The sequence below is a fragment of the Convolutriloba macropyga genome, chromosome 9, assembly GCF_964194025.1.
Source record: "Convolutriloba macropyga chromosome 9, txConMacr16.3, whole genome shotgun sequence".
NCBI classification, from domain to species: Eukaryota; Metazoa; Xenacoelomorpha; order Acoela; family Convolutidae; genus Convolutriloba; species Convolutriloba macropyga.
The window spans coordinates 39,221,521-39,235,630 of NC_134476.1; the positions used below are offsets into that span (position 1 = coordinate 39,221,521).

Here is a 14,110-nt window from a genome sequence, read left to right on the forward strand (position 1 = left end):
AACGAGGAAAATTCATGGCTCGTAACCTTAAGAGTTTGATTGCACTCAGTAAACCCAGTCACGTGTCCCCCACCTGGAGATTTTCACCCCTTGTCCAGCCGACCCAACCGAACCCATACCTGACCCCTCATCAGTTGATCTCCCCCTTCACTCCGCTCACTTCCCTCAATGGTTGTATCTCTGAGCCCCAGCTGGGTACAACCAAAGCCAACCGCTCGCCAGTCGTTTGAGAGCACTTCGTCCGACGTTAGTGGGTTATGTCCCCCTTTTAAGGAAAAAAATTTAATGCACACAATTTATTTTAAGTTTTTAAATGGTATTGATATATGAGCAGCTATAGTTCATCCAAACTGTTCTCTATTTCCCTATTTCTGTTTTGAAACGAGTTGGTATAATCAAGAAAAATGCATGCTGTTAATCATTTTTAACTTTATTGCAGCTATTTGAAAGCGCCACTTATTTTTTTTTTCACTTTTAGAATGCTAGAGTAACGGGATAAACTTTTAAGTCCGAGGGTATTAAGTTTTAGCAGTCTGTGCTTCTAAGTTTTAGCAGTCTGGTGTGATTCAGCTACCTAAGCTATCACACATTAAAGTTAAGCTCACTTAGCTTCAGCTGTCTACCAAGAAAGCCCGGTGTCTGCATTTTTAACACTTCTTAAGTTTTATTAGGCAATACACGTTTGGTTTTTAATAGCCACACAGCGATAGCTGGGGCTATTATTGGCCTTCTCTTGGTTTTTTACAATCCAAGAATTGGATTGTATTGGTGCTCTGTCTTTTTTTTCTTTTTGTAAGATGTTTTCACACCTGTTTTCATGACTTTGAGCTTTCAAAACGGGATAAACAGGTAAAGCTCAGCGGGCATCAAGTTTCATTAGAGGCCCGCGTTTAGTAGTCCCTCAAGTACTCAGAGTGGTGAAGCTACTGGGAAGGCCGTAATTCAAGGTTAAAAGGTCATTTTTGGGAGAGTTTTTGAGCCTAAAATAATGAAATGTTTAGCACTTTTTCGTCATTTTTTGGATTTTTTGTTAAACCAGTCTGAAATTGAGGTTTATTAAAGTTGACAAAGGTCCTTTGCAAGACGCAATTGCTTTTTAAGGCCACTTTAAGCGCTATATCTATTGCTACTCCAAACATAAACACGGTAATTTATACTAATTTTTTCGAATTGTTTGAAAATTTGCCATTTTTTCTAGTTGTTTTAGACTTTGATGTCAACAAAAGCTCCTCTGGGGTTTAATAATAGGTTATTGCATAGTTTCGAGTGGTAATGAAGTGGTTTTAAACATTTTAACTTCATGAGTTTTACCAATTTTTAAAAATCAAACTTGGTTTTTTTTTCGATTTTTCTGATATTTATTGTCATTATTCAAGTTTTCCAGCCCCAGGGGACAAGAAGCCTCATCTAGGGTTTGCAAACAAATTGCTGAAATTTTTTTTGGCCATGGAATGGTATTCAACATTTTAATATCTTATCAATTTTTTGATAAAGTTGCAATTTTTTCTTTAAATTTTTGAAATTTTTATTCAGTGGCCAGGGAACCTCCTATAGGGTTTGCTAGTATGTTACTACATAGTTTCTTGGGGCATTAAAATAGTTTCCAATTTTGAATTTTGCAATTGTAGGGAATTGTTTAAATAAAGCTTCCAATTTAAAATTTTCGATTGTTTTCAAATTTTTCGATTTTTTTGTCATTCTCTGAGTTTAACTATCTTTACTGGCCAACGAAACTTTTTATATGTTGCAGACGGTTTACAAAACAGAAATCCAGAGTCAAAAAAATGTTTTGACCTTTTTTAGAGCCCTATTTTTGGAAATTCTTTTCAAATTTTCTCTTCTCAGTTTCTTGATACATTCGTCATATTTGTCTAGTTTATCTACTTTTAGTGGCAGATTCATCTCTTTCAAGATTTTTGCGTGATTTAATGAGTATTCTGAAATTGTTCATATATGGCCTTCAAGTTAAAAGCTTAAAGCTTCAAGGGTTTTAGCAATGATCGTTTTTTTGGTTAGTTTGTTCGATTCTTTTAGTTTCTCAACTTTTGAGATTTTGTCTTGTTGGCTGGGATTGTTCAATTGATCTGCTGATCAGGTTCATTAGGTCTGTATTTCATTCAATTACTTGGATTGTATTTCAGGACTTGTCCTGCTATGTTTTTTTATTTCGTCGTCATGATTTTTGTTACGATCGTATGACGTCACAGCCACTTTTTGTTCATTCGTTCATGCAATTTCAACTGAATTGTGTGACGTCATTTTTCGCTCTTAGTAGAGCGAGTTTTTTGTTCATGCGCGTGATTAAATTTTTGGTCACACTTGACTTACCTCACTCTCAAAAATGACTTCCTCACTTTGAAATTGACTTTTATTTACTTTAATTCAAAGAGATAAGGTCAAATGGGTGTGTCACTCTAAATGAAGGTTATTTGAGATCAGCTAATAGAGGCAGCAATAACTTATACAGATTTTTAATCTAAATATAACAGATCAGCCCTCAATGAAAAGACGAATTTTTTTGGTCTGTCTTTTTTACTGTTTTTTTAGACGGTCGATCTACGAATCTTTTGCGGCTATTTTGTGGCAATCTGCCAGCTATGTTTTGTTAATTCTCTGTCTTCTTTAAGTTGTTTAGAGTTTATTTTGCAAACCTAATCGAGTCGTTTCCTGGTATTGTCGTTTCCCGGTCGTTTCAACAGTCTTTTTAGGGCAATTCGTCCGATAGTAAGTTCTGCTGGTTATGTTCTGTTATACAATTTTTACTGGGCGTTTTCTTTGGTCGAACCCTGATATACGTTTCATTTGATCTTCTGCTCTTGAGTTTTGAACTTTCGTATTTTAATTTGGTCGCATTCAGAGTTTAAGCATGTATACTAATCTTACGCAGTTTAATGAAAGTAAAATTAAAATTGCGTCATTTCTTTGGCAGAGGAGAAATACATACAGACGCAAGGTTTTTGTGTCAGATGTGCTCTAGCTTATTTTAATAACTAATCAGGACATCAATTTTAAAATGTGTCTTTTTCACTAGAATGGGAGTATTGGTATTCTCCAGGTTTATTATGACTTGAAGAGGCTGATTGGTATTCTGTAGTTCTTTTTAGCTGGAGTTCTTTATGATTTGAACTTTGACTTATTTGTTTTCGAACTTCTGTTTCAGAACTTTGACGTCTGTTTAACAGCAGCTTAGTTTCTAATTAATCGTAATTAGGATTACTTTAGAGATGATATTGCACGGCTCTTTTAGTCTTCTCCGGTATTCTACCGGCTATGTTTTTAGCTGAGGCAATTTTTGTTCATTACTTGAACTTTGACTTCTTTTTTCGGCTATTGACTTGTTTTAGAGTGTCAAATTTTGTTTTCAAATATTTGACTTTAACAGTAGCCTAGTTTGTAATGTGTAGTCATTGGAAACTCCCCCTCACGCCATCAACACTAGCTTATTAAAATTTGTGTCTGCTTTTTTAACACTAATTTTTATTAGGCAATACAAGTTTAGTTTTTCCTTAATTCTCTGTCCTCTTAATATTTCTGATTTAAGTTGTTTAGAGTTAATATTGCACCACTGTTCGAGTCGTTTCCCGGTATTGTACCGGCGGTTTTTTCATGCAAAATTTTTGCTTTTTCTTATTTGACCTCTAGAGTGACTTTTACGCCCTTTACTTTAAACTTCATTTTAAATAGCTGATTTCAATTGGGGGCATTTTACTGCTAAAATTGAAATGAGAAGTGGTGCGCAGATGTGGCTGTCATTTTCCCCTTTAAATGGTAATAGGGCGTATAACCGTATCTAACCTCTAATGACGTGATTATAAGCACCTGACTGAACGTCTTGCGCCCCCTCCTCCAGACTACCTCCAAATCCCCGCGCTGAAGCACGATATAATAGATTAGAACTCCCACTAGTCGTTCGAGAGTATTTCTTTCGACGTTTAGCGGTTATGTCTGAAGTTAGTATTTCAAGAATTCCGCTTTTACCCGTAATCATGTTTTAGAACGAGACGAGCAGGAAAAGTAGTGAAGCGAAAATCTAGTTCTGGATCTGGGACGTCAACTAGAGCTCGTCGAGGTGCTGCAATTCACAAAAAGACCTTGCCTAAAGTCCCAGAAAACTCTATTCTGGAGGAAACTGAAGCGGAAGAAAGCGACAACGAGCTAGATTTTGAAAATGTTGATCCGGATGCAATGAAAACGCCAAAGAGTTCAAAGGTTTGCCGAAAATTAGCTATGGGCAAAAAATTTTATTGCGACCAATGAAATAGAATTCTGGCACACATTTAAACTTCATTGCTGCAATCTCTTAATATGTTTTTTTGAAGATTAAAATTTACAACAGCTGTTCTGGCAGTTTTTATTGCGTTCTGATTAGGGTATCTGACAGTAGTGCGACTCTTTCCCATTTTTGGCCCCATAGAAATATAGCCCCGTTTTGGTGAATAATGCAACTTGGGGAGGGGGTTCTATAGGTTCTGACCCCTCTAAACTAGGCGCTGTGTAAGTTGTTGTTTCGTCATAGTCACCCTGTATTCTGTCTCGTTTCCGTAATTTTTTTGACCTGAAATTGCATATCGGGAGAAATTAGCATTTAGTTGTTTTGTAACAGGTGAGCTCCGGAACATCGACCACTGATTCACTTGACGAGACGAAATTTGAATCGGGTCTGCGGGTCACGCGATCAGCCCAGAAGAAGAGACTGGACACTTCTTCAGTCTCCTCTTCAATAGCACCATCTGACTTGTCAAGTAGATCATCCGCGTCCAAGAGATCAATTTCTGTTAGACAGCCTCGAACAAGTAAGCAGATGCGTCTAGGGTTTTTTGACGCAGCCGATTTTAATTCCATTAATATCGGCCGCGTCTGCTACTCAGTCAGCTATTATTGTGCTACTACTTTTACGATTGGAAAAGGTGTTGAAGGAGCGTCTTTTTACAACCCGAAGTGGAGTATTGGTATCATCCTTTTTCAAAACTCGAAGGCGTTATTATGGCGTGCTTTTTATAGCTCGGAGAGAAATATTGGTGGAATGTGTTTTTCTTGCGAACAAAGGATAGTTACTGTGTTCTCTGTTTTACAACTCCAATTTTACCTCAATAATTGTGCCATCGCTTCTCAAATTATAAATTAAAAGAGTATGAACGATTTTTGACTCTTCTGTTACATCTAACACAAGTTACAAATATTCAATTCTTACATACCACACCATTTATGAATGTGAGCCGGGGTGTGAAATTTTCATATCCACTTATCTGGAGTGAGGGGACGAAACTCAATATATCTCAACGCTTTTTCTTGTTTTTTTTTCCACAAATATTTGGAATCAATTTGAACGGGGTGCTTGATAAACTGCTGCAAAAATTACGAAAATAGTTATTTTTGAATTATTTTATTATAGTTATTACCATTCAACTAATTTGCCTTTGAAGACAAATGATGAGTGACATCTGGCACTATAAGCCACTGTAGTGCGTCTCAGTCAGTCCTTCACCAACTGCTTGCTGTTTTATATCTAATGTGATTATGTAACACCGGGTTTCAAGCATACTATGACCTTGGTATGTCTGCAACATGTGAATTCTGCAACTCATTCTGTCTTCACTCTTAATTGACTTCGGATGATCAAGTTGCGTAACCTTCTTAGTTTTTTCTATACAACTAAAAAATTTTTACCAAATTTAATTCAATATTCACTCATAGCTTTTTGATTGCGTTCACTGTCATATTAGCATGTGTTAAGACATTTATTTCGGCTAGCTATTTTTGCGCTCCTGTTTTTATACACAGGAGCGCAAAAGTTTTTTAAGATCTGTTGACATATTTTTTTTAAATTGCTCTCGAACGAAGTTTGAAGCAATTATTGTAAACGTGTTGGTCTTTGTTATGTAAAATTTTCGCTTGAACGTTTTTGCGTTTCTGTTCTAGAACATCCTGCTACTTCTCACGTAACTTTTTTAGTCTTCACTTCTTCATTTTGAGAGATTTCAATTGCTCTCATTTCGAATTTTGTTGCTAATATAAAAGCGATTGTTAGCGGTTGCATCTCACAGCCGTTGTAGATTAGTGGTTACGCTGTATGATGCTATTCTGCAGGTCTCGTGGTCGAACCCCTATGATGTTCGAGTTTTTGCACCCATAAAAATGTTTCTACGCTGGACCCCTAAATTGAATTAAATACCCCCGCCTGCCGTTCGAGAATTCATCCGACGCTAATCGGTTTATGTTTAAAATTTTGACGCTACCGTTCTCGCAACATGTGATCTAATGTTGCATAGTAAGAGTTTCTGAATTCCCCATTATTTATGTCTAATTTATCGCCATTTATTTTCTAGATATTAGTGAATGTTAGCGTATAGCTCGTATTTGCTCTCAAACGTAGCGATTATATTATTCCTGCGGTATTTATAGTCCTTATATGCAATTTTTCGTTTGGCTGAGTTTCCGTCTGACCCTATTGATTTCGTCCTCAAAAACGAGATAAACAGGTTAAAGCCCGGAGTGTTTCAATTTCCAGAGCCAGTCGGCTTTCTGAACTCTTAAGTGTGCGATTCACCGCAACTGCTTCGAAGACATAAATTCATGATGTGAAGGGCTGTTTTTAGAGTTTGAGCCCCCGCACTTCACGCCCCTTCACCCCCTCCCTTCACGTCAGCCCCCCAACCCCCACTCGCTGAATATCGTTCCACCCTAACCCAGGGCGCTCCCCCAAACCCCCCCCCCTCCTGCGCGCGCATGCCCGCCCCCACGCTGCACTTTCAATTCTTCAAATAGCTCAAGCTCGCCTCCTTAAACCGTAGATAGCTACAGATGAAGCCAGCTGCTCTCTAGTCGTTTGAACTATTAGAATGTTCTTGCGCACAGTAGAATGTGTACAGTTTTTCTTTCAAATTTCGTAATTGTTGATATATGAGGTTGTTTAAAAGCTAGGTTTACCTTATAACTTGAAAAGTAAATGCTAGCTATCGTGCTGATCTTTTCATTTGCATAAATATTTTAAAAGGTGTTGTTGGATGAACACTAATTAAAGTGCAAATAAAACTTTCTTTTATCAACGTAAATATATACCACTGCAACGAAGAAAATCATGGAAAGGTTTCAAAGGGATTGACAGCACGACGCATTGATAAACGTAGCTTGATTAATTTTTTAGATTTAAATTTGATCTTGTTTCTCAACTTGTCATTGAATGTTAGGCACAAGAAAGATTTATTTGCATTTTTCATTACAGTCAATTAATTTCTCAAAAACAATTTTGTAGTTTATTTGAAAGCTATTAAAGCTATTTAAAGTATAATTTTTAAGAACGCATCTAAGTCTATCAAAAATGAGTAAGTTTTTTTTGCTCTGAAATCAAACAATCCTGATTTCTCTTAAATCAAATTTGATTAATGGGCATTGTTGAAAAATTATTGGGGTACAGTGTAAGTAGTTACCTGTTTTTTCATAGACGGAAAAGTCTGAATTTAGTGAATTATTAATAGCCGCGTCCTCAATTCTAGGCGGCTATTATAGCGCTCCTAAATTTTTTTTACAATTCAAAGAATTTGAATTGTATTGGGGCGCTGTCTTTTTTTTTAAGATCTGTTCGCACATTTTCATGATTTTTGAAGTCAAATTGGATTAGTGATTTTGGTCACGCCGAAACAGGAAATGGAGCGAAAAAGCGAGTGGCTTCGCGGCGTGAAATTTTTTCGCTAAATTTGAAGTAGTGTGAGAAAACGGTGTTTGAACAAAAATTCGCTTTCTCGGTAGCGGTATTTTGTTCACATGCGGCAATTTTACTTTGAATTTTACTGTTTTTTCAATTTTTACGATCGATTTTTTTCTAAATGGTTTTTCCAATCCATTTTTCCATTCCATAGTCCGTTTTAGGTTTAGTTTTTTTAGTCCATGAAAATTCTTTGAATTGTACGTCAGGACTTGTCCTGCTACGTTTTTTTACTTCGTCTAACAGATTTTTGTTTCGTCTTACCGTGACTTCTTGGAATTGACTTTTTCAATGACTTACCTCACTCAAAAAATGGCTTCTGAGCTCACTTATGAAACTTTAAATATTATGAACATTTACTTATTAAAGGTCAATAGTGTGCATCTAAGTAGTGCCAAACATATTCCCTAATTCTTGAATATTAGAGTCTTGAGTTTTTGTTTTCGAATATTAATTTTGGGATCTTTTCCGTTTGTGCCCCCCCCCCAAATATCGCACGTGCATCTGGGGGTTGCAAATAATATGCGTCCACTAAGCTGAGGGGCACAAACGGAAAAGATCCTAATTTTGAAAAGCCCTATTAGGGTTTTGCTCCTTATAGAGCTTATGTGTCTCATAAAAATGACAGTCCAAAGCTAACCCAAAAAGTCTAGTGGTCTATTAAAGGACTGGTGGTCGATCTGTCTATTTTATTTCTATAGTTGTTTCAATTCATGTAACGCCACAAGCGTCTATCGCGGCTATTTTCCGGCAATCTGCCGGCTATGTTTAAACGAATTGGTGTTTTTGCACTTAACATATAATCTTCTTCCCTGTGTAACTAATTTTTTCATGCGGATATTTGACTCATGTCATGTTGTCTATGAACTCAAATTTGTAAGTGGACCTGTCATGTCAACATTCTTAAATTGAGCTCTTGTTTGCTGGAGATTCAGCAAATTGTGCTGTTGACACGGGTCGATTCATTATTTTCAAACAGGCACTACGGCGTCCTTGTTTGATCGTATTTTTAAAATAGGTCCAGAGCGTCAAATAATCAATATGTTGTCTCTAAAAATGGAAAATTTGCCTTTAGGCCTTGAGAGTCAGGAAATTGGTTGTGGTTGAAAGGAGTCGAAACATAATATGCAAACGCACGCTACAAAATGTCCTTGGTTAATTGTTCGGCTTTTCTGCTCAGAAATTTTAAGCATAAGTTGCTCTGCAAAGTGAAGGTTGTCAATTTTAAAGGACGAAATGAAATATGAAGAGTGATAAACTCGTAAAACCCAGTTATAGATGACTGTTTCTTGAATTTTGTTTCAAGTAGTCTTTTTTACTAGATTCAATGCTTGTTGCTATTCATATTAGTCCCGTATTCTCCTAATCAAAATCAGGAGTAAGCCTAAGTACCAAATTCAATAAAGATAGCGTAGTTTTGATATTTTGTTGTAAGAAAACAATCAATTTTCCTTTTTAATTGTTCTCAAACGAAGTTTGTTGCAATTATACTATTTGACTTTTCATCTTCAAAAACGGGATAAACAGGTAAAGCTCGGAGAGAATTTCGTTCTCTTATGTAAAGCTCGGAGCGGATTTCGGCTTTCTGGAATCTAACTATGCGATTCAACTAAAATGTTATGAAGACAAAAAGGATCGAAGGGCGGTTCTTAGAGTTTGAGTCTTGTGAGAATATTATTAATGTTTTTTATAAACCCCATTTTTGAACATGAGTTTTTTTTGTGGTAATCGGTTGAAGATCCAAAATGTTTATATTGGTTTTTTCATTAAACTGCGATGAACATGGTTCGTTTGAAACAGTGGTTTGGCCAATAGTGTCTCGGGAATCAGTCTTTTTTGGGAATTATTGTTATGTTTACTTTACCGGTTCCAATTAAGCCTAAATTTTATCCATTTGAATTCTGTTTTAGAAGCTTTCCAGCAGAGTGTCTTCATCAATTTGGCACCATCTGACAGCTTCAACATGACAGTTGATGATGTGGCCCAGCATAATGAGATGATCTCGGATATTGTGCGCAAGGCGCCTACTCGACCTCCTCGAGCAACGAGAAGAACTGCGGCTAAAAAATAATTTTTGAATGGTGGCTCAGAATGTTCGGCCATTGACCAAATTTGCGCTAACAAAAGAGCAGTACCGAGGTTGATATTAAAAAACTGTAGGAGTCCTAAACGTAATATTTCAATACACTCGAGTAAATTTTCAATCAGGCATACTCTTGAAACCGGGGAGTTCTGATTTGTTTTTAATAAACACGAGTTTGATGAATTTCTTTGCTAATTTATAAACTGTTCTGCGGTGGCTTGGTTTTATCATTTGTTGTGCAACCATTGTGTAATGTTTTTTTTAGTTAAAATAGTTTGAAAAACTCAAATTGTTTGCAGTGCAATTGTGATTTGAAGCCGTTAATTCAATTGACATTTTTGCGTTTTTAATTTAACTTAATTAAAACCAGGCGTTATTAGGTGAGAACTTATTATAGCTGAGCCTTGCTGTGATGCGGTACTGTTGGTTTTTAATAGCTGCAAAGCGATAGCTGGGGCTATTATTGGCCCTCTCTTGGTTTTATTTTAACCATTCAAAGAAGTTGAATTGTATTGGTGCGCTGACTTTTTACGACTCGAAGAGGGGTATTGGAAAAGCGTCTTCTAACGACAGGAAGAGGAATTATGGTGATGTAGTTTCTTTAAAAAACTCTGTTCACAGGATGCACGATGGGCTCATTTTTTCTTATAGCTGCAAAACTGTAAGCTGAGCGGAGCTATATTGCGGTGCTCTTGGTTTTTACGACTCGAAGAGGAGTATTGAGATTCTACAGGTTTTGACTCGAAGAGTATTGAGATTCTACAGGTTTTGACTCGAAGAGTATTGAGATTCTACAGGTTTTTACGACTCGGAGAGGAAAATTGAGATTCACAGGTTTTTTTACGAGGAGAATTGAGATTCTACAGGTTTTTACGACTCGAAGAGGAGTATTGAGATTGTACAGGTTTTTCAGCAGAAAGCAAGTTTGTTCATGACTTGAATTTTGACTTCTTTCTGTTCGAGCATTTACCTCCGTTTTTGGATGTTGACTTCTAATTTCAAACATTGGACTTTAACAGTAGCTTCGTTTGTAATGTATAGTAATTAAGAATTGCTGGTAATGTTCAAGGTGAAGAGGTCATTTAAAGATTTTTTGTTCCTATATAAGTCACCCCTAATTATCTAAACTACACCTCACAAACCCCCCCCCCCCCACCACTTATCTACCCCCCCCCCCCCCCAACCAGCACCTACCTGTTGGGGGGGGGGGGTAGGTCAGGGAGATGAGAAGTGGTGGGTTAGTTCGGGGGGGGGGGGGGGTAGGCGGGGGTAGCAAGGTGAAGGGAGGGGGTAGGTGGGGGTAAGTTGGGGGGGAGGGGGTACAATCTCAAAAAAACCTCTTCACCTTGAACATTACCCGCCTACCCCCAACACCTACCTATCCCCCACCACCCCCGCAAACCCCCCCCCCCCCAACTTACCCCCACCTACCCCTACCCCCTCCCTTCACCTAGCTACCCCCACCTCCCTAACCTATCTACCCACCTACCTACGCACGACGATTCGAGTCGTTTCCGGTATTCTACCGGCTATGTTTTTCTTATCAGAAAGCAAGTTTGTTCATGACTTGAATATTGACTTCTTTCTGTTCGAGCATTTACCTCCGTTTTTGATTGTTGACTTTTGTTTTTGAACATTGGACTTTAACAGTAGCTTCGTTTGTAATGTATAGTAATTAGGAACTGCTGGTAATGTTCAAGGTGAGGAGGTCATTTTGAGATTTTTTGTTCCTATATAAGTCACCCCAACACCTACCTACCTGACGATTCGAGTCGTTTCCGGTATTCTACCGGCTATGTTTTTTGTTTTGTCGTCTGACGCTCTTTTTTTGTTTTACATTTGTTCACCCAGCAAAGCTGAAAAGTCAAATTTTCTGAATGACTTCTCCCTCTCACTAACGGCATTTGCGCGCGTGACGTCATTTCTCCATCGCTTTAGCAAAACTTTGAGGTTATTTGCGTGATTAGATTTTGATCATACGTGACTTACCTCACTCAATAAAATGACTTTTGCACTTTAAAACTTAAGTTTAATTTGAATTTGTTTAAGGTCAATGGAACTCATATGTGCAGTAAAGGTCCTTAATAAGAGGCTTCTGCGGAATGAATTTTAACAAGCTTTATGAATTTATCGCTGAATGTTTTTTTCCTAGTTTTTTGAGCGGCGGCGTTTTTTTTTTCAATTTAGATCTGTATCTGTTTCTATTTCTATTTTATGGCACGCAGGTCTATTTCGCAGCTATTCCGGCATTCTGACGGCTATGTTGTTGTTTTTTGTGCTTTTTAAATATTTTTTTGTAGTTTTGGTTCTTCGAGCGAACTTTTTTTTACTAATCAATGTATATGGCAGCGGCACTTTGAAAATGCATTTTTTAATTGCTCTCAAACAAAGTTTGTAGCAATTATTTATGCGGTTTTTCGCTGGACCCATTTGACTTTTCGTCCTCAAAAACAGAATAAAGAGGTAGCGCCCAGCGGGCATTAAGCGATCTTAGAGCCTTTCAGCTCACTAGTCTCCAAGTATGCGGTTCACAGAAACTGTTTTGGAGACTTGTACTTATGGTGTGAAGGGTGGTTCTGAGAGGTTAACCCCCGACGCTCACCCCGCACACACATCCCCCTCACTTCACCCCAATGCCCACGCCTGAACATCGTTTAGGACGTAAGGGCCCGTGCAGCCTAATATGTTGCACCCAGCCCCCCCCTCCTCCCACCGTTGCGCTCACCTCACGCCCCTTCAATTAAGCTAAAGCTAGCCTCACTAAACCGTGGCTAGCTACTGACGAAGCCAACTGCTCGCCGGTTTTGTTACCATTTTTGAAATTTTTCGTTACCATTTTTGTTACCATTTTTGAAATTTTTCTTTGTTTTGGTTTGTATACTAGATTACGGCTTTTTTGCACCTTCGGCGACCTTAATGTCTTGCTATTAATATTCAATTTTGTCATTGTGTTAAGAGTTGCGAATTCTATAAAATTTTGTTAGACATTTCGATTTTACTATTTTCAAATTTTTGATTTTGAATATATTTCTATTTCGAATTTTTCATTGTTTTGGATTCTTTTGTTTCGTAATCCATTGATATTTTGATTTACTTTTCGATTTTATTAATGTTTCGACGTTTATTAATTCTCTCGAACGAAGTTTAAAGAATTTATTATAAACGTGTTGTGGTCTTTTTTACGCAAAATCTTCTCTTGAGTTCTCGAGTGACTTTTGCGCCCTTGAGTTTTTCGTTTTGCGTGTCTAAGTTACCGTTGTTCCCCTCTAATTCAGAAGTTGAACTCATTCGATGGTAGTTTACTACTAAAAGTTAAATGAAAAGTGCCAAAATTGGTATCAAATTTTTTCACTTTAAATTTAATTAGTGGTATAGCATAACCTCTAACTACGTCATTTGAAGCCCTACTGATTTTGGTCACTTCCCCCCACCTCTGCGACTGAAGCGTGCTGCAATAGATTACTGCGCCGCGTACCACCGTTGCCCCAAACCCCCCACCCACCCCGGGCTTTTTGATAGGGGGATGGTTATGCATTTTTACTGAACCTCCAATGTTAACTCCATTTTCTACTCAAATTTTAACTTGATTTTTCCAAATTTGATGATTATGAATCTTCCGCACTCTTGATTATGAATCTTCCCCACCCTTACATTTTACACCCTATTTGGATTCTGATAAATATTTCTGATGAATTGGTACCATCTTTTTTTGTGTTTTTTTCTTCCGTCTTGATGAGTTGTTAACAAATATTAGGATTTAAGTCTTTTCTTCCTGAGTTTTCATTTTTTTATTGTTCTTTTCATTTTGTGTAGTTCAGTTGAGGGTGTGTTAGTATAACTATTAAAATTCTGTCGTCTCATCTTCATGTCAGAATAACTGATGTTTTGTTTTTGTTGAAATTGTTTTGTCTTTTTCTGTTTGTTTGTTTGTCGGTTTCCTAATATTCTGCAATTTCGATTTCCGTAAAGCATAGATTTCTCCAAAGAAATAAATGTATAATTTTAGTGCAATGGGAACCAAAAGAAAAATTATCTGTTTCTTGGGACGGAAATTTTACTTTTCAGTTTTTTTAAAAATAATTCAGTGTCTTTTCTAAGAATATTTTGTTTCTTGCCTTTCTTTTGTGTCCTTTTAGGTCGCAATGTTAATTGCGGAGTTTTGAATTATTGCGACTGATTATTTCTCTACAACTATTACCCATCCCTCATTTTGTGTCAGCTTTTTGTGATCTTTTGGAAAATTTGACTACTTTTCAACGTCACCAGATATGTTTTTAATAATAGCTATAATTTAGCCAATTTTGTTGGGCAGATCAATTCTGCTT

The 14,110-nt window shown here is 37.2% G+C and overlaps 1 protein-coding gene across 2 annotated transcripts in view; it reads left to right on the top strand.

The window, feature by feature from the left end:
- The window catches only part of LOC142345772 (uncharacterized), an 86,312-nt gene extending 76,177 nt beyond the window's left edge, over positions 1-10,135 (top strand). For both annotated transcript variants that reach the window (XM_075398093.1, XM_075398094.1), the window contains 3 exons: positions 3,996-4,209; positions 4,604-4,793; positions 9,613-10,135. In XM_075398093.1, the coding sequence (XP_075254208.1) occupies positions 3,996-4,209; positions 4,604-4,793; positions 9,613-9,773 (565 nt within the window). In that variant the 3' untranslated portion in view covers positions 9,774-10,135. The remainder of the gene's footprint in view (positions 1-3,995; positions 4,210-4,603; positions 4,794-9,612) is intronic.
- Positions 10,136-14,110: the final 3,975 nt, after the last annotated feature.